Consider the following 25,376-nt stretch of genomic DNA (forward strand, 5'->3'; position numbering starts at 1 on the left):
TCTCCAGTATTTGAACACTAACAGTTCTTAACTGACTTGCCTAGTTAAATAAAAAATTCTATAAATTATTTCTATATGACCTACACTTTCTTGTTCTGAACTTCTAACACGTGCGGCTTTGTGACAATGATCGCAAGAGCAGCTGCTCACCGATTTGGGGGCTCCAACGCAGTTCCACCTCCAACACTGCCAAAACATCTGCTATGCGGGTGTCTTCTATCACCGGTTAACACTTGATCTGATGGAATCTAGGCCTTGATTCTCCCTTACGAAAAACCCATCAACCCCTACAAAAATGTCTATTAATTATAATCCACATCAATCCATTCCCGTTGCTGCAGGATTATTTTCCCGCTGTAGCAAACTGGCTCAAATTAAGATCCTACATCTGTCTACTGCTTGGATCGTTCCATCTGAGCCACTGGCTTAATCCCATTCTTGAATTGAATTGGAGATATGAGTCCAACATATCATTTTTAAATTGTCGTCACGTTAATAGGCTATTTGTTGTATTTCAAACGTGATGTTGAATTGTGTTTGTCAACTCAACCAAATATCAACATTTGAAAGAGATTTATCTTCTGCTTGGATAGTTCCATCTGTCTCACTTGACTAAATATCTGAGCATTTGGATTGACAAAGATCATGTTTAAAAAGCCTATGGATGAGCTAGTTAAAAAGCTAAGATTTAAAGCTTATTTGTTAGGAATAGATATTGCGTCTCCCTAGTGGTAGGAAGCAGATTGTACAGTCAACTTTCTTGCCAGTTCATGACTATGGTGACACCATTTACCAGATTGCAGCAACCACTACTCTTAAGCCTTTGGATGCCATCTACCATAGAGCCAAAAATACAAAATACATTAGAATTGGATGTTCTGGTGCCGCTCAGGTCATTTAAAATATTGATTGGGAATCTTCTTACTGAGTATCTGTTTTTCTTGAATATTTGTGTTGTATTTGTTTTACATTGTGTCTGATTTTGACTTCATTTTGTCTCCTGAATTGTGTATGCAGGGCTCCCTTGTGAAAGAGACCCTGGTCTCAATGGTGACTCCCTGTTTTAAAAAAATGATTTAAAAAAATCTGTCTTTAATTTCAGTTGGTCTACAAATTAATAATATATCTTGGATTTAAGTCTCCATCTTAATAAAAAATCTAAGTTATCGAATAGGACTAAATCGAATCAAACATTAAATGCACTTTAAATATAGTTTGATTTGGTCCTATTCTTAAACATTTTTGGTTGAGATGGGGACTTGAATCCAACATGTAATTTTGTTTTATTTGAAGACAAACTGGAATTAAGTGAATGGCACAGATGGAACTGACCAAGCAGAATATACATCTACTTCAAATGGTAATATTTTGTTGTGTTGACAACCAAACACAATTCAATATCATTACAATTTAATATCATTACATTTTAAATCAACCAGAGCTTGAAACCCTATTGTCTAATGTATTGTACATTTTGTTGAATTCTGGGTAAAAAAAAACATTATTTTGATGAATTTGCAAATGCCTTATAGGCCTAAATAGCGTCATTGATGGTCGATAAAGTATGGTTACATTTAATTTGCTCCGTTAAAACTACTCTTTTGAATGACTTCGATAGCACCAGTGAATCTATTTAGTTTAGTGAAGATCTCTCGACAAACAATCATTCTCACAATAGCACATTGGTAAAAAGACAGTGAGAAATATCATAGCTAAACAGGGCTGGGCTTGGTTAAAACCCTTGATGGGAGACCAAAGGGTAGCTGTAGATCAATTCTCCAGGAGGAGCTGCCCAGCTACGTTATTTATTTACGTAAGGATTCAGACCCTTTGTTATGATACTCGAAATTGAGCTCAGGTGCATCTTGTTTCCATTGATCATCCTTGAGATGTTTCTACAACTTGATTGAAGTCCACCTGGGGTAAATTCAATTGATTGGACATGATTTGGAAAGGCACACACCCGTCTATATAAGGCGCCGCAGTTGACAGTGCATGTCAGAGCAAAAACCAAGCCATGAAGTCAAAGGAATTGTCCATAGAGCTCCGAGACAGGATTGTGTCGAGTCACAGATCTGGGGAAGGGTACCAAAAAATGTCTGCAGTATTGAAGGTCCGCAAGAACACGTTGGCCTCCATCATTCTTAAAATGGGAGAAGTTTGGAACCACCAAGACTCTATGGTCACTCTGACAGACCTCCAGGAGTTCCTCTGTGGAGATGGAAGAACCTCCCAGAAGGACAACTATCTCTGCAGCACTCCACCAATCAGGTCTTTATGGTCAACTGGCCAAATGGAAGCCACTCCTCAGTAAAAGGCACATGACAGCCTGCTTGGAGTTTGCCAAAAGGCACCTAAAGACTCTGACCATTAGAAACAAGATTATCTGGTCTGATGAAACTAAGATTGAACTCATTGTCCTGAATGCCAAGCGTCACGTCTGGAGAACACCGTAGGGATGGTATCAGATTAAGCATGGTGGTGTCAGCATCCTGCTGTGGATATGTTTTTCAGCGGCAGGGACTGGGAGACTTGTCAGGATCGAGGGAAAGATGAATGGAGCAAAGTACAGAGATCCTTGATGAACACCTGCTCAGGACCTCAGACTGGGGCGAAGGTTCACCTTCCAACAGGACAACAACCCTAAGCACACAACCAACACAACGCAAGAGTGACTTCGGGGACAAGTCTATGAATGTCCTTGAGTGGCCCAGACGGAGCCTGGACTTGAACCCAATCGAACATCTCTGGAGAGACCTGAAAATAGCTGTGCAGCGACGTTCCCCATCCAACCTGACATAGCTTGAGAGGATCTGTAGAGAGGAATGGGAGAAACTCCCCAAATACTGGTGTGCCAAGCTTGTAGAGTCATACCCAAGAAGTCTCGAGGCTGTAATTGCTGCCAAAGGTGCTTCAACAAAGTACTAAGTAAAGGGTCTGAATACTTATGTAAATGTGATTTGTATTTCATTTTTAATAAACTTGCAAAAATGTCTAAACCTCTTTTTGCTTTGTCATTATGGGGTATTGTGTGTAAATTGATGAACAAAACAAATTATTTAATCAATTTTAGAATATGCCTAATGTGGAAAAAAGGGTCTGATACATTCCGAATGCACTAACTGAAAATTTGGCATTGTTTTAAAAGTACACATTTAAAATGTCTGAAATTTGGTTTCCATGATCCTGTGGTTGACTTGTCACCCTCAAAACAACAGTTTTGTATTTTCCACATTGGGCCAGTAACTGAAGGGTTGCTAGATCGAATCCCAGAGCTGACAAGGTAAAAATCTGTCGTTCTGCCCCTGAGCAAACATCAAAATCATGTTGATTCAACCAGCTTGAGCCCAGTGGGAATGTATTGCTTTTTAATTCTTGAGGTCTGTGTTTCTTAACTGAACCCTGTCTACTTGTTGTGAACATATGTGTCCATTGTCCTGAACTTGTCCACATTCAGATTCTGCCCACATTTTTAGACGGGTGTAGACGATTATAACTGATTGATCATCTTCCTGACCACTTCTGGAGTCGGGGACGAATTGATTGGTTTGATGAAAGTTCTGGGAAAACTTAGTGACAGGTCAGTTTGGAGTTTGCAGGTGAGAGTCAAATAATGGAATGTCTCGAAGGGAGGCAGGTTGGAGGGCATTAAACACAAGGTTGCCAGTTCGAATCACAATGCACCTTTTGATTTCCAACCTTAGCCAACATACTGAAGGGCAGCTGAACTCAACTAACTTCGCTGGTTGAAAACGGCCTGTTGCATCATTATTAGTCAGACATTGATTCTAGTGTAAAAATGTACTAAACTCAGCAAAGAACGAAACGCCCCCTCACTGTCAACTGCATTTATTTTCAGCAAACTTAACGTGTAAATATTTGTATGAACATAAGATTCAACAACTGAGACAAACTGAACAAGTTCCACAGACATGTGACTAATAGTAATGGAATAATGTGTCCCTGAACAAACAGGGGGTCAAAATCAAAAGTAACAGTCAGTATCTGGTGTGGCCACCAGCTGCATTAACCTGTTGAATCTAGGGGGCACTATTTGCATTTTTGGAAAAATAACGTTCCCAAAGTAAACGGGCTATTTTGTCAGGACAAGATGCTAGAATATGCATATAATTGACAGCTTAGGATAGAAAACACTCTAAAGTTTCCAAAACTGTAAAAATATGGTCTGTGAGTATAACAGAACTGATATTGCAGGCGAAAGCCTGAGAAAAATCCAATCAGGAAGGGACTCTTATTTAGAAAGCTCTGCGTTCCTATGCCTCCCTATTGAGCAGTGAATGAGATATCAACCAGATTCCCTTTTCTATGGCTTCCCTAATGTGTCTAGTGTCACAATACATAGTTTCAAGCTTTTATTTTGAAAAATGAGCCTGAACGTCAACATTGCGTCAGTGGTCAGCTGGAGTCTCTCAGAGTGTTTTGTGCGTAAGAGACAAATGCGGCCATTGTTTCTCTCTTTCCTACTAAGAAGCCACCTGTCCCGGTTGGTATATTATCGAATAAATATTTGAAAAACACCTTGAGGATTGATTATAAACAACGTTTGCCATGTTTCTGTCGATATTATGGAGCTACTTTGGAATATTTTTCGGCGTTGTCGTGACCGCAATTTCCGATCGAATTCTCAGCCAAACGTGAAAAACTAACAGAGTCATTTTGGGTACAAAAATAATAATTTGGAAAAAAGGAACATTTGCTATCTAACTGAGAGTCTTGTGAGTGAAAACATCTGAAGCTCATCAAAGGTAAACGATTTAATTTGATTGCTTTTCTGATTTTCGTGACCAGGTTGCCTGCTGCTAGCTAGGCATAATGCTATGCTAGGCTATCGATAAACGTACACAAATGCTTGTCTTGCTTTGGCTGTAAAGCATATTTTCAAAATCTGAGATGACAGGGTGATTAACAAAAGGCTAAGCTGTGTTTCAATATATTTAATTTGTGATTTCATGAATATGAATATTTTCTAGTAATATTTATGTCCGTTGCGTTATTATAATTAGTGTCAGTTGATGACAACGCTCCCGGATCCGGGATGGGAGTTACAAGATTAAATACTGCAGTGCATCTCCTCCTCATGGACTGCACCAGATTTGCCAGGGCACCTGCAAGGTCCTGGACAATTCTGGGGGGAATGGCCCTAGCCCTCACCCTCCTATCCAACAGGTCCCAGATGTGCTCAATGGGATTGAGATCCGGGCTCTTCGCTGGCCATGGCAGAACACTGACATTCCTGTCTTGCAGGGAATCAAGTACAGAACGGGCAGTATGGCTGGTGGCATTGTCATGCTGGAGAGTCATGTCAGGATGAGCCTGCAGGAAGGGTACCACATGAGGGAGGAGGATGTCTTCCCTGTAACGCACAGTGTTGAGATTGCCTGCAATGACAACAAGCTCAGTCTGATGATGCTGCGACACACCGCCCCAGACCATGACGGACGCTCCACCTCCAAATCGATCCCGCTCCAGAGTACAGGCCTCGGGGTAACGCTCATTCCTTCGACGATAAACGCGAATCCGACCATCACCACAGGTGAGACAAAACTGCAACTTGTCAGTGAAGAGCACTTTTTGCCAGTCCTGTTTGGTCCAGTGACGGTGGGTTTGTGCCCATAGGTGAAGTTGTTGCCGGTGATGTCTGGTGAGGACCTGCCTTACAACAGGCCTACAAGTCCTCAGTCCAGCCTCTCTCAGCCTATTGCGGACAGTCTGAGCACTGATGGAGGGATTGTGTGTTCCTGGTGTAACTCGGGCAGTTGTTGTTGCCATCCTGTACCTGTCCCGCAGGTGTGATGTTCAGATGTACCGATCCTGTGCAGGTGTTGTTACAAGTGGTCTGCCACTGCGAGGACGATCAGCTGTCCGTCCTGTCTCCCTGTAGCGCTGTCTTAGGTGTCTCACAGTACGGACATTGCAATTTATTGCCCTGGCCACATCTGCAGTCCTCATGCCTCCTTGCAGCATGCCTAAGGCACGTTCACGCAGATGAACAGGGACCCTGGGCATCTTTCTTTTGGTGTTTGTCAGAGTCAGTAGAAAGGCCTCTTTAGTGTGCTAAGTTTTCATAACTGTGACCTTAATTGCCTACCGTCTGTAAGCTGTTAGTGTCTTAACGACCGTTCCACAGGTGCATGTTCATGAATTGTTTATGGTTCATTGAACAAGCATGGGAAACAGTGTTTAAACCCTTTACAATGAAGATCTGTAAAGTTATTTGGATTTTTATTAATTATCTTTGAAAGACAGGGTCCTGAAAATGGGCCATTTCTTTTTTTGCTGAGTTTATAAAGTGTACATTTTCATAAAGTCAGTATCTTCCAAAACTGAGATTTGAGAGACATGGGGAAGCGGTTACATCCCTAGATCCATTGGCTATTTGAGCGTTGGGTTTTGATTTCACGTTTGCCCACCAACACAGGATGGTAACGCCTAGCTCTTTAACTCTAGAAGGCATTCTGCCTTCTCCCTACAGTTTCCAGCCTTTAGCTTCGCCCACGACTGGCTCATGTGAACTACAATTCCGACGCGGTGTTTTAAAGTTTAGAAACGTCAATAATCATCGCTTGCGATACAGCTTTCAAAACATATGGCCCTGATCTTTCACCAGCGAGCAAAAATATACATTTACTGTAGCAGTTTTGCACAGATCCATACAGCTATGGGTGCCTCCATCCAATGAAACCACTTCCGCTACACTTCCCAAGTTATGCTTACACACACCGGTGTTTGGCGCATGATAGACAGCTAACAAAACTGCCCTATGCAAAACTGCCCTATCCATCCAATGACTCTTGCGTGTAATGTAACCATGCCTGAAAGCAGAACCATTCAGAGGAGATGTGCAACTGGAGGGAAACGTAACAGAATCATGGGCTGAAATTCATTGAATAAAGTTGAGTAGAAACATACATTACATCAGCCGAGGTCATAGTTTCCTTACATTTATTAAAATATGCAGATCCTGAGTCTAGATAGAAGCAAACTAAGCATTCAGAAATCTGTAAAATGTGTTTATCGTCAATCTTTCTTATTGCACTTATCTTATTGCAATCCTTTTTATCCTAAATATATACCAACATTATAATATTTTAATCAAAGGTGTTTTTCCACTAAAATAATATCTTTACCATACTGAATATTTGTGAGAGAGAAGCTTTCTCCCCATGCTGTGTTGAAGGGCTATACTCCTGTGTTGTAGGGCTATTCTCCTGTGTTGTAAGGCTTCTATACTCCTGTGTTGTAGAGTTATTCTCCTGTGTTGAAGGGCTATACTCCTGTGTTGTAGGGCTACTCTCCTGTGTTGTATATTCTCCTGTGTTGTAGAGTTATTTGTAGGGCTCCTGTGTTGTAGGGCTATTCTCCTGTGTTGTAAGGCTTCTATACTCCTGTGTTGTAGAGTTATTCTCCTGTGTTGAAGGGCTATACTCCTGTGTTGTAGGGCTACTCTCCTGTGTTGTAGGGCTATACTCCTATGTTGTAGGGCTATACTCCTGTGTTGTAGGGCTATACTCCTATGTTGTAGGGCTATACTCCTGTGTTGTAGGGCTATTCTCCTGTGTTGTAGGGCTATACTCCTGTGTTGTAGGGCTATTCTCCTGTGTTGTAGGGCTATACTCCTGTGTTGTAGGGCTATAGGGCTTCTATACTCCTGTGTTGTAGGGCTATACTCCTGTGTTGTAGGGCTATACTCCTATGTTGTAGGGCTATACTCCTGTGTTGTAGGGCTATACTCCTGTGTTGTAGGGCTATACTCCTGTGTTGTAGGGCTACTCTCCTGTGTTGTAGGGCTATACTCCTGTGTTGTAGGGCTATTCTCCTGTGTTGTAGGGCTACTCTCCTGTGTTGTAGGGCTACTCTCCTGTGTTGTAGGGCTATTCTCCTGTGTTGTAGGGCTACTCTCCTGTGTTGTAGGGCTACTCTCCTGTGTTGTAGGGCTATTCTCCTGTGTTGTAGGGGTATTCTCCTGGGTGAAATGTCCTTTGACCACAGAGAACTTATCTTCTGGTCAGCTCTTAACCAATAATGTCAGCAAAAATACTTTTGCAGCTGTCTTATAAAATCTTAGAAACTCTATTGAAGTCTGATGGACAGAGCTATGAGGATCACAAACATCAGAGTTCCTTTTCTTCTTAAGCTTGAGAAAAATGTCCAATCCCTGTTTAGTAGTCCTCTAGCTCTAGTAGAGCACTGCACAACCTCAGGCTCTCACATTGCACACACACACACTCAGTCTTGAGTCTGCATGGCCCTCCTCTGTGACGCAATGGCGATGGACTTCTTGCGTAATGCGGAGGCGGCGGCCTCAGTGATGCCATGATAACTGTCGGTCTCGGCCGAGTCCTCGCTGTTCTGAGACTTGGTGGAGTCCTGGAAGTCTGGTTTCTGTCTCAGCGTTCTGTTCTGCTCCTCCTTCAGCTCCAGGTAGGACCGAGAGAATGTGTGGAAGATGGAGGTGACGGGGAACGCCATCAGGAGGATCCCACTGAGGATGCTACTGAGTGCCACCACCTGACCCGGGATGCTCCGCGGCACCATATCCCCGTACCCCACCGTTGTCATGGAGATCACCGCCCACCAGTAGGTGCCAGGGATGCTGGTGAAGTCATACTTGGCGCCCATCTCGCTCTCCGCCAGGAACACCAGAGGGGAGAAAAGTGCCATGGCAACACACAGGAAGAGGAGGAGCAGGCCGAACTCACGGGTGCAGCGTCGGACCGTCAGGCCTAAGGTCTGCAGCCCCAGGGAGTGGCGCGCCAGACGCATCACGTAGAAGATCCTCAGGGCCCGGAGTACCCGCAGCACCAGGCCCACCTTCTCCAGGTAGTTGTTCCCGCCGCTGGGCTTCTCCCCTCCCTCAGACAGAGAGTCTACGATCAGGGTAATGTAGTAGGGCAGGATGGCCACCACGTCGATGATGTTGAGGGGCGTCTTCAGGAACACACACTTACTCGGCGTCTGGATGAAGCGCAGCAGGAACTCCAGAGAGAACCAGGCCACACACACCGTCTCCAGGACAAAGATATTGTAGCACCTCTGAGAACACTCACCCTGGAAGACAGAGGGAACCGTGGTAAGAAAAACACAGTGGAAGAGAGAGAACAGTGTTAAGGGTTTTAAAAGTGTTGTTGAAAAAGTTAAGGGGTAAAAGTGTGAAGGTGAGCAACAATTATAATGCAAGACATTGTTAGGAAAGGACAATACATTCACTATTATAAAACACTATGGACAACTGTCTCCTAAATCACACAAGTCAGTTGTTCCTATCTGGCTCGAAGGGCCAGTTCAAGAGCCACCAGTGGTGCCAAACTCCTCTACACCAGCGTGGGGGGGCTGGGGAGAAGAGGAGAGGGAGGGTGCCAGACTCCTCTACACCAGCGTGGGGGGCTGGGGAGAAGAGGAGAGGGAGGGTGGCATGGGGGCTGGGGAGAAGAGGAGAGGGAGGGTGCCAGACTCCTCTGCACCAGCGTCGGGGGCTGGGGAGAAGAGGAGAGAGAGGGTGCCAGACTCCTCTACACCAGCATGGGGGCTGGGGAGAAGAGGAGAGGGAGGGTGCCAGACTCCTCTACACCAGCGTCGGGGGCTGGGGAGAAGAGGAGAGAGAGGGTGCCAGACTCCTCTACACCAGCATGGGGGCTGGGGAGAAGAGGAGAGAGAGGGTGCCAGACTCCTCTACACCAGCATGGGGGGAGATGGAGGGTGCCAGACTCCTCTACACCAGCGTCGGGGGCTGGGGAGAAGAGGAGAGAGAGGGTGCCAGACTCCTCTACACCAGCATGGGGGGGAGATGGAGGGTGCCAGACTCCTCTACACCAGCATGGGGGGGAGATGGAGGGTGCCAGAGCAGTGATTGAGGGAGAGCTGGAGAGGGTTTTGTACTCTGATGGAGCAGCACACAAAAAAATCTGAATGTTCCTGCTAGTTGATTGGGATCAACAGGAAAAGAGATCAGTTTCTTTGATCAAACAGCCAGAGGGAGATGTCAATTTGTCTTCCTTTGTATTATAAAAAGGCAGGCTGTCTGTCGACAGTACTTTACATGATTTATAAAGGTAAGAGGAGAGGCTTTGATGATTCATTGAGGTTGAACACTGACTGAGGAAACACTATTCCCTTCCTTTAATTGACAAGACAGTTGGGCTATACAGTACAATGTACAACTCTTTTAGACAAACCACCCTGGTAGCAATATCTGGTCACACATACAGAATCTTTGTACCCAAGATGTCCATCCACACCAGTAATCTCTCTCTCTCTCCATTAAGTGAAAATGATTTCCTTCCTGGGATCAGCAGGTAGAAAGCTAAAGCCAACTGTGACTACATTATAAATATATTATAAATACATTTACTTCTGACATGCTGAAACATCCTTACTTCCTGTAGCGTAATACATTTCCCGTCTGCTCTAAATTGGTCCATAAATATTATAGAACTGTAATTACATGTGATTATGAAAACAGGCCCAGAAGGAGAACTGTGAGAAAGGGGGAGGAGGGGATGGAGAAGGGGGTGGATGCGTAAAGCCATCTATAATGATTTATTTGTATAAAAGAAATAACCCAAGCTGTTGCTCCTCCTTTCATTGCACTCTTACTCTGGGAAACCTAGCTACGCTTCAACATGTTTAAGAACAAGTGAGCATAAAATAATGTCTTAATTACTTTTGCCAACTTTTTGTGACTTGCCTTCCGTTTCATTATACATTCTACCCAATTACTCCTTAAATGTTATTAGGGAACATGTGTCTTTGAGCAGCTATTGCGCTCTAACCTGATAGAGAATCATCCCTTGTGAATAAGAGGTGCTTAAAAACCAATCCGGTGTATCCTTGGAAACATACAACATCGCATAGTGAGGAGGGAGAGTAAGAACAGAGCTGGGGGACAATTTAGATTCTCATTATTGTAATAAATATAATTTAATCAAAGCAAATCTATGTATCTGAAAGGCTTAGAAGGCAGAACAGAAATAAACATTTCAGAAAACAACCTTTCTTCCATGTTTACTAATTCAGACAACATGCAACCACGTCACTATGCTTGGTTATTCACAGAGCACAACGATAAACCCACTGGCACAGACGTCTGGTTGAGTTATCAACTAACGTGAATTCAACATGAAGTTAACAAAAGATGCCACCATGACATTAGATTTAGGTTAAATGTTGGGTAAAAAAAGAAAGAAAGAGGAAATTCCCTTGAGTTGATGACTTTTGTAAATCCAATCAGTTTTCCACGTTGATTCAATGTCATGACATTGATTTTGTTTGTTTGTTAAAATGACATGGAAACGATGTTGATTCAATCATTTTTTTTTGTGTGCACCTGTAAAACATATTTACAATTTGGCCAGTCGTTGTTGTAGTAACGTTGTCCTTTGATGGGAATCTTTCTAGTGGAGTAGGCTACATGCACCGCAGGCCCCCTTCCCCCCTTCCCCATGCCCTACAGTGCTCTGTGATACACAGACACGGCCACAGTGGATCAAATTAAAAACACACAATTATCCGATTCAGCAAACATGCTACTCTGACCGTATCAGAGCTCCAGACAGGCGTGTACCAGCCATGAAGTGTGTTAACCAAACTTTCCCCACTCAAGCCCCCCTGCGCACGCCACGTCTATTTCTATGGGAACAAGCACTGTTCATGAAACAATCTGTTCACACCCCTCTTGTTGGCGGAGAGAAAATGTTGCAGGTTTAAAGCGGGGTGAGGACAGGACTGTTAACATAGCAGCTATGAACATGGTAACCATTTTTGAATTTCAAGACTTCCTCATCTGAGAACACACATTTCTTGGGTCTAGATTCTCCAACTTCTGTTTTGACCCCTGGGTTGAATTGAAACAATAGCTGTTGATGACTTTGCAAATGCTTTAAAAGGCCTAACTAGTACAATTGATGATAATGATGTATTAAGTATGGTTACATTTCCTTTGCTGTGTTAAACCTACCCTTTGGAATGACTTTGATAGCAACAGTGAATGTATCTAGTTTTAAGTGGGGATCTCATTAATTATTCTCATGATAGCACAGTGAGTGACAAAATCATATCTATGCAGGGCTGGGCTTGGTTAAAACCCTGGATGGGAGACCAAAGGTAGATGTAGATAAATCAATTCTCCAGTAGGTGGTGCTGCCCAGCCTATTGTTATTTTTTCTGATACTGGATATAATATAGAAGATCTGATGTTATTTTTTTAAAGGTACAAGTGCAACAGAGAAACCTTGTATAAAATATGTTGACATTCCAAAATGGGAAAGCTGTTCTGAATGTGGCAGTGGTATCTAGTGGAAATCGCTCTGTCTTTTCCCTTGTTGCAAAAATGTTACACTGTTCGCTCAATTTCAGACTGAAGACTGACACTTGGTAGTACATGTAGACTGTGGGCCGACACTTGGTAGTACATGTAGACTGTGGGCTGACACTTGGTAGTACATGTAGGCTGACACTTGGTAGTACATGTAGACTGTAGGCTGACACTTGGTAGTACATGTAGACTGTGGGCTGACACTTGGTAGTACATGTAGGCTGACACTTGGTAGTACATGTAGACTGTAGGCTGACACTTGGTAGTACATGTAGACTGTGGGCTGACACTTGGTAGTACATGTAGACTGTAGGCTGACACTTGGTAGTACATGTAGACTGTAGGCTGACACTTGGTAGTACATGTAGACTGTGGGCTGACACTTGGTAGTACATGTAGACTGTGGGCTGACACTTGGTAGTACATGTAGACTGTGGGCTGACACTTGGTAGTACATGTAGACTGTGGGCTGACACTTGGTAGTACATGTAGACTGTGGGCTGACACTTGGTAGTACATGTAGACTGTGGGCTGACACTTGGTAGTACATGTGGGCTGACACTTGGTAGTACATGTGGGCTGACACTTGGTAGTACATGTAGACTGTGGGCTGACACTTGTAGTACATGTAGACTGTGGGCTGACACTTGGTAGTACATGTAGACTGTGGGCTGACACTTGGTAGTACATGTAGACTGTGGGCTGACACTTGGTAGTACATGTGGGCTGACACTTGGTAGTACATGTGGGCTGACACTTGGTAGTACATGTAGACTGTGGGCTGACACTTGGTACATGTAGACTGTGGGCTGACACTGGTAGACTGTAGACTGTGGGCTGACACTTGGTAGTACATGTAGACTGTAGGCTGACACTTGGTAGTACATGTAGACTGTAGGCTGACACTTGGTAGTACATGTAGACTGTGGGCTGACACTTGGTAGTACATGTAGACTGTGGGCTGACACTTGGTAGTACATGTAGACTGTGGGCTGACACTTGGTAGTACATGTAGACTATAGGCTGAGACTTGGTAGTACATGTAGACTGTGGGCTGACACTTGGTAGTACATGTAGACTGTAGGCTGACACTTGGTAGTACATGTAGACTGTGGGCTGACACACCTAGTCGTATACAGTGCCTTCGTATACAGTATTAACATCCCTAGACCTTCCCACACGTGTTACAGCCTGAATTTAAAATGGATTACATTTATATTTTGTCACTGGCCTACACACAATACTTCATGTTTTTTGTTGTCGACATTTTTACAAAATAATAAATGAAAAGCTGAAATGTCTTGAGTCAGTAAGTTGAACACTTAGTTGAATGCTCATTTGTTATAGCAAGCATAATTAACTTCACGATTTAAAAGTGTGCTTAACAAGTCACATACCTTGCATGGACTCACTCTGTGTGCAATAATAGGGTTTAACATGATTGAATGACTACTTTGTCTCTGTACCCCACACATACAATACTCTGTAAGGTAAATAATGACTCAACCACAAAGACCAGGGAGGTTTTGCAATGCCTCACAAAGAAGGGCACCTATTGATAAGGTAAACAAACAAAACAATCTTTGGATGGTGTATCAATACACCCAGTCACTACAAAGATACAGGCATCCTTCCTAACTCAGTTGCCTGAGAGGAAGGAAACATCTCAGGGATTTCACCACAAGGCCAACGGTGACTTTAAAACAGTTACAGTTTAATGGCTGTGGAAAACTGAGGATGGATCAACAACATTGTAGTTACTCCACAATACTAACCTAAATGACAGAGTGAATAGAAGGAAACCTGAATAGAATAAAACTACTCCAAAACATGCATCCTGTTTGCAAAAAGGCACTAAAGTAATACTGCAAAAAATATGGCAAAGCAAATAACTTTTTGTCCTGAATACAAAGTGTTATGTTTGGGGCAAATACAACACATTACTGAGCACCACTATCCATATTTTCAAGCATAGTGGTGATGGCATCATGTTATGGTCATGCTTGTAATTTGTTAAAGACTGGGGAGTTTTTTTTGAATAACAAAGAAAGGGAATGGATGTCACATTCGTCATAATGATGAGACCAAGGCGCAGCGTGAGTAGAGTTCCACATAATTTTAATAAACTGCAACTCACCTAAGAAAACAACAAACAACCCAACGAAACGTGATGCTACTGCTGTGCACTAAGGAAACTATACATAGACAAGATCCCACAACACAAATTAGGAAAATGGCTACCTAAATATGATCCCCAATCAGAGACAACGATAAACAGCTGTCTCTGATTGGGAACCATATCAGGCCAACATAGACATACAAAAACTAGAGTACCCACCCTAGTCACACCCTGACCTAACCAAAATATATAGAAAAACAGAGATATCTAAGGTCAGGGCGTGACAATGGAGCTCAGCACAGACAAAATCCTAGAGGAAAACCTGGTTCAGTCTGCTCTCCACCAGACACTGGGAGATGAATTCACCTTTCAGCAAGACAATAACCTAAAACACAAGGCAAAATCTACACTGGAGTTGCTTACCAAGATGACAGTGAATGTTGGCAGAGTTACAGTTTTGACTTAAATCTACTTGAAAATCTATGACAAGACCTGAAATTTGTTGTCTAGCAACGATCAACAACCAATTGGACAGAATTTGAAGAATTTTTGAAAGAATAAAATGGACAAATGTTTCACAATCCAGGTGTGGAAAACTCTTAGACTTACCAAGAAAGAGTCATAGCTGTAATTGCTGCCAAAAGGGTTTCTACAAAATATTGGCTCGGGGGTGTGAATACTTCATTTAAATATGTCGGTATTTCATTTTCAATACATTTGCAAAAAAAAAACATAAAAAACATGTTTTCACTTTGTCATTATGGGGTATTGTGTGTAGATGGGTGAGAAAGAAAATGTATTTAATCCATTTTGAATTCAGGCTGTAACAACAAAATGTGGAATAAGTCAAGGGGTATGAATACCTTTCTGAAGGCTCTGTATGTTAATACTGATTTTAGATTTAAATAGCAGAGAAGACAAACCTGGTAGTATATGTAGACTGTTGGCTGACACACCTGGTAGCATTTGTACTGTGGACTGACACACCTGGTAGTATTTGTAGACTGTGGGCTGGTATAGGGGCAGCTGCCGAAGGAGAAACAACAGGGGCACTCTGAACTCAGGGAGCTGCTGTCTCTCTAACAAAGGATCAAGGTGCTGCCCGCCAGCCATGCTGTGTGCGTGTGTGAGAGAATTTGCTTGAGGCTAGATGGCCTCAGGATCCTGTTGTATGATTAGAGCAGAGAGAGATAGTAGCCGTCTCACTGCAGCGTTTGGTTTTCGCCAGACATAAATGGGACCCATCTCGTCCAAAAAGTTGACTCGCCTTAATAGAAGGAACCATGCATTCTGCTCTGAGAAGTCTACAGGAGAATGTCAGGCCATCCGTCTAAGCTAAAGCTGAAGCGCAGCTGGATCATGCAGCAAGACAATGATACAAAACACACAATCAAGTTTACATGAAAATGGCTAAAAAGCAATACATTTGAAGTTTTGGAATGGCCTAGTCAAAGTCCAGACCTAATCCCAATTGAGATGTAGAAGGACTTGAAACGAGCAGTTCATGCTTGAAAACCAACAAATGTCGCTGAGTTAAAGCAGTTCTGCATGAAAGTGTGTGCCAAAATTCCTTCACAGTGAAGTGAGAGACTGATCAACAACTACAGGAAGCGTTTGGTTGGAGTCATTGCAGCTAAAGGTGGCACAACCAGTTGAGTGTAAGGGGGGGCAATTACTTTATCACACAGGGGCATTGGGTGTTGCATACCTTTTTAAATTAAATAAGTATGTAATTCTTGTGTCATTTGTTCACGCAGGTTCCTTTTATCTAATATTAGGTTTTGGTTTGAAGATCCGATAACATTTAGTATCAAAAATATGCATAAATAGAGAATCTGAAAGGGGGCAAATCATTTTTCTTCACGGCACTGTATACAAGAGAGGAGACAGAGTAGCTGAGTGAGGGAACAAGCAAGAATTGTATTCATTCAAGACTAAAGTATCCCAAAGTCTCATGAGGAGGATTCAGTGTAAAGAATATGAGTTATTAGTATTCCATTTACAAACAGAAAAGCAACAATTCAAGGCAGAACAATTTAAAGATTTAAAGTCATTTCCCCTTGTTCTCTTGTACCTGTAAAGATGGTAACCTGAAAGCTCAGCTCTCCATTAAATCAGCCAGAGATCTCCCCAGTCATTTATCAGAGAGATCAAAACGGATAAAACAAGTCCTACATTTCCACAGACGTTACAGGGGGAGAAATAAGCCATTTTGACATGGATGAAATTGACATCCCAATCCTACTACTCTGAGGAGATAACTCTGAAGACACATTACATAGAGGACACACAGTTCTTAATCCTCTATTCATCCAGATAGAGGCAATAAGCAGACCCATAAAACTGTGTGTGCGTGCGTGCGTGCGTGCGTGCAGCGGTTATGTGGCCCCGAATCGCTCTCAGAGCTATATCAGAACAGAGAAGCTAAGTGCTTTAAAATCACCATCATCACATTGGATTTGTCCTCTGACACTTTTACACAAACCACAACATTGTTTCTGTTTTAATGGATCCACACCTGCACACAGGCAAAGGGATGTGAAAGTTAGAGCCTAACTGGAGTCAGGAAGACAAGGGTTGTCAGAACATCTCTGAGCAGGTGAGATAAGCCTGTCCTCTGGACGGAGGAACAAGCTAAATTCCTGAACAGAATGTACGATTTAACATGGTTGAGGACGCCAGCTCTTAGTGTAAGACTACAAATGTACAGTTGAAGTCAAAAGTTAACATACACCGTAGCCAAATACATTTAAATTCAGGTTCACAACTCCTGACATTTAATCCTAATAAAAATTCCCTGTCTTAGGTCAGTTATGATCACCACTTTATTTTAAGAATGTGAAATGTCAGAATAATAGTCGAGAGAATGATTTATTTCAGCTTTTATTTCGTTCATCGCATTCTCAGTGGGTCAGAAGTTTACGTACATTCAATTAGTATTTGGTAGCATTGCCTTTAAATTGTTTAACTTGGGTCAAACATTTCAGATAGCCTTCCACAAGCATCCCACAATAAGTTGGGTGAGTTTTGTCCCATTCCTCCTGACAGAGCTGATGTAACTGAGTCAGGATTATAGGCCTCCTTGCTGCACACACTTTTTCAGTTCTAACCACAAATTTTCTATACGATTGAGGTCAGGGCTTTGTGATGGCCAATACCTTGACTTTGTTGTCCTTAAGCCATTTTGCCACAACTTTGGAAGTATGCTGTGTGTCATTGTCCATTTGGCAGACCAATTTGCAACAAAGCTTTAACTTCCTGATTGATGTCTTGAGATGTTGCTTCAATATATCCACATCATTTTCCTTCCTCATGTTGCCATCTATTTTGTGAAGTGCACCAGTCCCAGCAAAGCACTCCCACAACATGATGCTGCCACCCCCGTGCTTCACAGTTGGGATGATGTTCTTCGGCTTGCTCCCCATTTTTCCTCCAAACATAACGATGGTCATTATGGCCAAACAGTTCTATTTTTGTTTCATCAGACCAGAGAACATTTCTCCAAAAAGTACGATCTTTGTCCCCATGTGCAGTTGCAAACCGTAGTCTGGCTTTTTTATGGCGGTTTTGGAGCAGTGGCTTCTTCCTTGCCGAGCAGCCTTTCAGGTTATGTTAATATAGGACTCGTTTTACTGTGGATAGAGAGTGGGGAGAACAAGTATTTGATACACTGCCGATTTTGCAAGTTTTCCTACTTACAAAGCATGTAGAGGTCTGTAATTTTTTATCGTAGGTACATTTCAACTGTGAGAGACGGAATCGAAAACAAAAATCCAGAAAATCACATTGTATGATTTTTAAGTAATTAATTTGCATTTTATTGCATGACATAAGCATTTGATACATCAGAAAAACAGAACTTAATATTTGGTATAGAAACCTTTGTTTGCAATTACAGAGATCATACGTTTCCTGTAGTTCTTGACCAGGTTTGCACACACTGCAGCAGGGATTTTGGCCCACTCCTCCATACAGACCTTCTCCAGATCCTTCAGGATTCGGGGCTGTCGCTGGGCAATACAGACATTCAGCTCCCTCCAAAGATTTTCTATTGGGTTCAGGTCTGGAGACTGGCTAGGCCACTCCAGGACCTTGAGATGCTTCTTACGGAGCCACTCCTTAGTTGCCCTGGCTGTGGGTTTCGGGTCGTTGTCATGCTGGAAGACCCAGCCACGACCCATCTTCAATGCTCTTACTGAGGGAAGGAGGTTGTTGGCCAAGATGTCGCGATACATGGCCCCATCCATCCTCCCCTCACTACGGTGCAGTCGTCCTGTCCCCTTTGCAGAAAAGCATCCCCAAAGAATTATGTTTCCACCTCCATGCTTCACGGTTAGGATGGTGTTCTTGGGGTTGTACTCATCCTTCTTCTTCCTCCAAACACGGCGAGTGGAGTTTAGACCAAAAAGCTCTATTTTTGTCTCATCAGAGCACATGACCTTCTCCCATTCCTCCTCTGGATCATCCAGATGGTCATTGGCAATCTTCAGATGGGCCTGGACATGCGCTGGCTTGAGCAGGGGGAACTTGCGTGCGCTGCAGGATTTTAATCCATTACTAATGGTTTTCTTTGAGACTGTGGTCACAGCTCTCTTCAGGTCATTGACCAAGTCCTGCCGTGTAGTTCTGGGCTGATCCCTCACCTTCCTCATGATCATTGATGCCCCACGAGGTGAGATCTTGCATGGAGCCCCAGACCGAGGGTGATTGACCGTCATCTTGAACTTCTACCATTTTCTAATAATTGCGCCAACAGTTGTTGCCTTCTCACCAAGCTGCTTGCCTATTGTCCTGTAGCCCATCCCAGCCGTGTGCAGGTCTACAATTGTATCCCTGATGTCCTTACACCCTCTCTGGTCTTGGCCATTGTGGAGAGGTTGGAGTCTGTTTGATTGAGTGTGGGGACAGGTCTTTTATACAGGTAACGAGTTCAAACAGGTGCAGTTAATACAGGTAATGAGTGGAGAACAGGAGGGCTTCTTATAGAAAAACTAACAAGTCTGTGAGAACCGGAATTCTTACTGGTTGGTAGGTGATCAAATACTTATGTCATGCAATAAAATGCAAATTAATTACTTAAAAATATACAATGTGATTTTCTGAATTTTTGTTTTAGATTCCGTCTCTCACAGTTGAAGTGTAGCTATGATAAAAATTACAGACCTCTACATGCTTTGTAAGTAGGAAAACCTGCAAAAATCGGCAGTGTATCAAATACTTGTTCTCCCCACTGTAGATACTTTTGTACCTGTTTCCTCCAGAATCTTCACAAGGTCCTTTGCTGTTGTTCTGGGATTGATTTGCACTTTTAGCACCAAAGTAAGTTCATCTCTAGGAGACAGAACGCGTCTCCTTCCTGAGCGGTATGATGGCTGCATGGTCCCATGGTGTTTATACTTGCGTGCTATTGTTTGTACAGGTGAACGTGGTACCTTCAGGCATTTGGAAATCTTGGCTGATTTCTTTAGATTTTCCCATGATGTCAAGCAAAGAGGCACTGAGTTTGAAGGTAGGCCTTGAAATACATCCACAGGTACACCTCCAATTGACTCAAATGATGTCAAGTAGCCTATCAGAAGCTTCTAAAGCCATGACATCATTTTTTTGAATTTTTCATGCCGTTTAAAAAAGGCACAGTCAACTTGGCGTATGTAAACTTCTGACCCACTGGAATTGTGATACAGTGAATTATAAGTGAAATAATCTGTCTGTAAACAATTGTTGGAAAAATTGTATATGTGTTATGCACAAAGTAGATGTCCTAACCGACTTGCCAAAACGATAGTCTGTTAACAAGAAATTTGTGGAGTGGTTGAAAAAGTAGTTTTAATAACTCCAACCTAAGTGTATGTAAACTTCCGACTTCAACTGTAGTAGATTTTTATCCTGCTGGTCTAGTTGTTCATGCGTTTAGCCTATAGCTGAAACATCACATCATGATAAACTGATTCTGAATCTACATCTCAATAAAGAAGGCGTTCTGGGGATTTAATTTCATTAGTTTCATTTGCAGCCATAGTGGGAAGATCTGTGCCATCAGAAGCCTCCTGTTAATGGATATTAGCTAAATGGAAGAGGTTGGTGGGTGGACTCCGTTCAAAAAAGGTTATTAGCTCTGGCTAATGAAGCTAGTTGATCTGGATTTCACTGAAGTGTTTAGTCACAATATTGTTCTGCCTAACATTAACACATAAACATACAGCCCACAGCACAACCTACACACCTACAGCATGGGGCTACACACCTACAGCATAACCTACACAACTCTCCTTGAACCCCCCTTATGAAAAAAGACTGCAGTCAGAGTGCAGTATAACTGCACCGTTGTCTTTTACTGCAGTAATTATGCAGTGTAACTGCAGTACAACTGCCGTACACTGCAGTTATTCTGCAATTACTGCGTCCAAAATACCAGTCGACTGCAGTTACTGCACTTTTACAGCAGTTTCAAAACGGCAATAATTTTTTGTAAGGGTCCAAACATTGAGATGGGAATACATAGAAAACATTCCATAATACTGCTCCCTATCACCAAATACAGAGTATTCTTGTTTGTTTGTCAAGTCTCTCTCATTGTAACACAGCAGTATATATCCTTGCCTGACCTCGGTCTCCCGCACTCACTTACAGTATTTACTCTTTTAAAGCTCATCCAGTAACCTCCCCTCCACTAATAGGAAATGAGCACTCCAAGAGAAGGTCTTGGTTTGGGGAGTTAGCTCGCTAACGCTATCCCTCTTTGTACAGTAACTAACCCTCCATGTAGCAACTGCAACTAGGGACTACAGACAATCATAGACTACAAAAGGAAAACCAGCCACGTCACCGAGACCGACGTCTTGCTTCCGGACAGGCTAAACACCTTCTTCGCCTGCTTTGAGGATAACACAGTGCCACCGACGCAGCCCGCTACCAAGGACTGTGGGTTCTCCTTCTCCGTGGCCGACATGAGTAAAACATTTAAGCGTGTTAAACCTCGCAGGGCTGCCGGACCAGATGGCATCCCTAGCCACGTCCTCAGAGCATGTGCAGACCAGCTGGCTGGTGTGTTTACGGACATATTCAATCTTTCCCTATCCCAGTCTGTTGTCCCCACATGCTTCAAGATGGTCACCATTGTTCCTGTACCCAAGAATGCAAAGGTAACTGAACTTAATGACTATCGCCCCGTAGCACTCACCTCTGTTATCATGAAGTGCTTTGAGAAACTAGTCAAGGATCATATCACCTCTACCTTACCTGCCACCCTAGACCCACTTAAATTTGCTTACCGCCCCAATAGATCCACAGATGATGCAATCGCCATCACTCTGCCCTATCCCATCTGGACAAGAGGAATACCTATGTAAGAATACTGTTTATCGACTATAGCACAGCATTCAACACCATAGTACCGTACCCTCCAAGCTCATCATTAAGCTCAAGGCCCTGGGTCTGAATCCCACCCTGTGCAACTGGGTCCTGGACTTCCTGACAGGCCGCCCCCAGGTGGTGGGAAACATCACCGTCACTCCGCTGATCCTCAACACTGGGGCCCTACAAGGGTACATGCTCAGCCCCCTCCTGTACTCCCCGTTCAACCACGACAGCGTGGCCAAGCACGCCTCCAACGCAATCAAGTTTGCAAATGATACAACAGTAGTAGGCTTGATTACCAACAATGATGAGACAGCCTACAGGGAGGAGGTGAGGGCTCTGGGAGTGTGGTGCCTGGAAAACAACCTCTCACTCAACATCAATAAAACAAAGGAGATGATTGTGGACTTCAGGAAACATCAGAGGGTGCACCCCCCCTATCTACGTCGACGGGACTGCAGTGGAGAAGGTGGAAAGCTTCAAGTTCCTTGGCACACATCACTGACAAACTGAAATGGACCACCCACACAGACAGTGTGGTGAAGAAGGCGCAACAGAGCCTCATCAACCTCAGGAGGCTAAAGAAATTTGGCTTGTCAACTAAAACGGCAACTGCAACGCCCGCAAACTCATGGCTCTCCAGATGGTCTGCCAAACGCATTACCGGGAGCAAACTACCCACCCTCCAGGACACCTACAGCACCCGATGTCACAGGAAGGTCAAAAAGATCCTCAAGAACATCAACCACCCAAGCCACTCCCTGTTCACCCCGCTATCATCCAGAAGGTGAGGTCAGTACAGGTGCATCAAAGCTGGGACCGAGAGACTGAAAAACAGCTTCTATCTCAAGGCCAGACTGTTAAACAGTCATCACTAACACAGAGAGGCTGCTGGCTATAGGCATAGACTAGGAATCACTGGCCACTTTAAGGAATGGAACACTAGTCACTTTAATAATGTTTACATATCTTGTATTACTCATCTCTTATGTATATACTGTATTCTACACACTATTCTACTGTATCTTAGTCTGTTCTGCTCTGACATCGCTCGTCCATATATGTATGTAGTCTTAATTCATTCCTACTTAGATTTGTGTGTATTGGGTTTATGTTGTGTAATTGGTTAGATATTACTTGTTAGATATTACTTGTTAGATATTGCTGCACTGTCTGCGAGAAGCACAAGCATTTCGCTACACCCGCAATAACATCAGATAAAATTGGATTTGAACTAGCTAACCCTCCTTGTAGTTAGCTCTGTAACCATCCTTGTAGCTACTGTAGCACGTTACACTTACAAAAAAATATAGCATTTTTGAAACTGCAGTAATTGCAGCATACTGCAGTTATACTGCACTTTAACTGCATTTTTTTGTACAGGTAACATTCCTTGTAGCTACTGTAACTAGCTAACCCTCCATGTTGCTAGCTCACTAATCCTCCTTGTAGCTACTGTAGCTTGCAATCCCTCCTTGTAGTTACTGTAACTAGCTAACCCTCCTTGTAGTTAGCTCTAACCCTCCTGGTAATTACTGTAGCGCAATAACCCTCATAGGTACTGTAACTAGCTAACCCTCCTTGTAGTTAGCTCTCTAACCCACCTGGCAATTACTGTAGCGCGATAACCCTCATAGTTACTGTAACTAGCTAACCCTCCTTGTAGTTAGCTCTCTAACCCTCCTGGTAATTACTGTAGCGCGATAACCCTCATAGTTACTGTAACTAGCTAACCCTCCTTGTAGTTAGCTCTCTAACCCACCTGGCAATTACTGTAGCGTGATAACCCTCATAGTTACTGTAACTAGCTAACCCTCCTTGTAGTTAGCTCTCTAACCCTCCTATCAATTATTGTAGCACGATAACCCTCATAGTTACTGTAGCTCTCTAACCCTCCTGGTAATTACTGTAGCTCGCTAACCCTCCTGGTAATTACTGTAGCGCGATAACCCTCAGTTACCGTAGCTCTCTAACCCTCCTGGTAATTACTGTAGTGTGATAACCCTCATAGTTACTGTAGCTCTCCAACCCTCCTGGTAATTACTGTAGCGCGATAACCTTCATAGTTACTGTAGCTCGCTAACCCTCCTGGTAATTACTGTAGCGCGATAACCCTCATAGTTACTGTAGCTCTCCAACACTCCTGGTAATTACTGTAGCGCGATAACCCTCATAGTTACTGTAGCTCTCTAACCCTCCTGGTAATTACTGTAGCTCTCTAACCCTCCTGGTAATTACTGCAGCGCGATAACCCTCATAGTTACTGTAGCTCTCTAACCCTCCTGGTAATTACTGTAGCGCGATAACCCTCCTGGTAATTACTGTAGCGCGATAACCCTCATAGTTACTGTAGCTCTCCAACCCTCCTGGTAATTACTGTAGCGCGATAACCCTCATAGTTACTGTAGCTCTCCAACCCTCCTGGTAATTACTGTAGCGCGATAACCCTCATAGGTACTGTAGCTCGCTAACCCTCCTGGTAATTACTGTAGCGATAACCCTCATAGTTACTGTAGCTCTCTAACCCTCCTGGTAATTACTGTAGTGCGATAACCCTCATAGGTACTGTAGCTCTCTAACCCTCCTGGTAATTACTGTAGCTCTCTAACCCTCCTGGTAATTACTGTAGCGCGATAACCCTCATAGTTACTGTAGCTCTCTAACCCTCCTGGTAATTACTGTAGCTCTCTAACCCTCCTGGTAATTACTGTAGCGCGATAACCCTCATAGTTACTGTAGCTCTCCAACCCTCCTGGTAATTACTGTAGCGCGATAACTCTCATAGTTACTGTAGCTCTCTAACCCTCCTGGTAATTACTGTAGCGCGATAACCCTCATAGTTACTGTAGCTCTCCAACCCTCCTGGTAATTACTGTAGCGCGATAACTCTCATAGTTACTGTAGCTCTCTAACCCTCCTGGTAATTACTGTAGCGCGATAACCCTCATAGTTACTGTAGCTCTCTAACCCTCCTGGTAATTACTGTAGCTCTCTAACCCTCCTGGTAATTACTGTAGCGCGATAACCCTCATAGTTACTGTAGCTCTCCAACCCTCCTGGTAATTACTGTAGCGCGATAACTCTCATAGTTACTGTAGCTCTCTAACCCTACTGGTAATTACTGTAGCGCGATAACCCTCATAGGTACTGTAGCTCTCCAACCCTCCTGGTAATTACTGTAGCGCGATAACTCTCATAGTTACTGTAGCTCTCGAACCCTCCTGGTAATTACTGTAGCTCTCTAACCCTCCTGGTAATTACTGTAGCGCGATAACTCTCATAGTTACTGTAGCTCTCTAACCCTCCTGGTAATTACTGTAGCGCGATAACCCTCATAGTTACTGTAGCTCTCCAATCCTCCTGGTAATTACTGTAGCGTGATAACTCTCATAGTTGCTGTAGCTCTCTAACCCTCCTGGTAATTACTGTAGCGCGATAACCCTCATAGTTACTGTAGCTCTCTCCTGGTAATTACTGTAGCTCTCTAACCCTCCTGGTAATTACTGTAGCGCGATAACCCTCAGTTACTGTAGCTCTCAACCCTCCTGGTAATTACTGTAGCGCGATAAC

At 43.3% G+C, this 25,376-nt stretch overlaps 1 protein-coding gene across 2 annotated transcripts in view; it reads right to left on the minus strand.

Moving 5' to 3' along the window:
• Positions 1–7,861: 7,861 nt before the first annotated feature.
• The window catches only part of LOC112229668 (potassium voltage-gated channel subfamily G member 2-like), a 32,793-nt gene continuing 15,278 nt past the window's right edge, over positions 7,862–25,376 (minus strand). For both annotated transcript variants that reach the window (XM_024395622.2, XM_024395621.2), the window contains one exon: positions 7,862–9,069. In XM_024395622.2, coding sequence (XP_024251390.1) covers positions 8,248–9,069 — 822 coding nt within the window. In that variant the 3' untranslated portion in view covers positions 7,862–8,247. The remainder of the gene's footprint in view (positions 9,070–25,376) is intronic.

The sequence above is a fragment of the Oncorhynchus tshawytscha genome, linkage group LG31, assembly GCF_018296145.1.
Source record: "Oncorhynchus tshawytscha isolate Ot180627B linkage group LG31, Otsh_v2.0, whole genome shotgun sequence".
NCBI classification, from domain to species: Eukaryota; Metazoa; Chordata; class Actinopteri; order Salmoniformes; family Salmonidae; genus Oncorhynchus; species Oncorhynchus tshawytscha.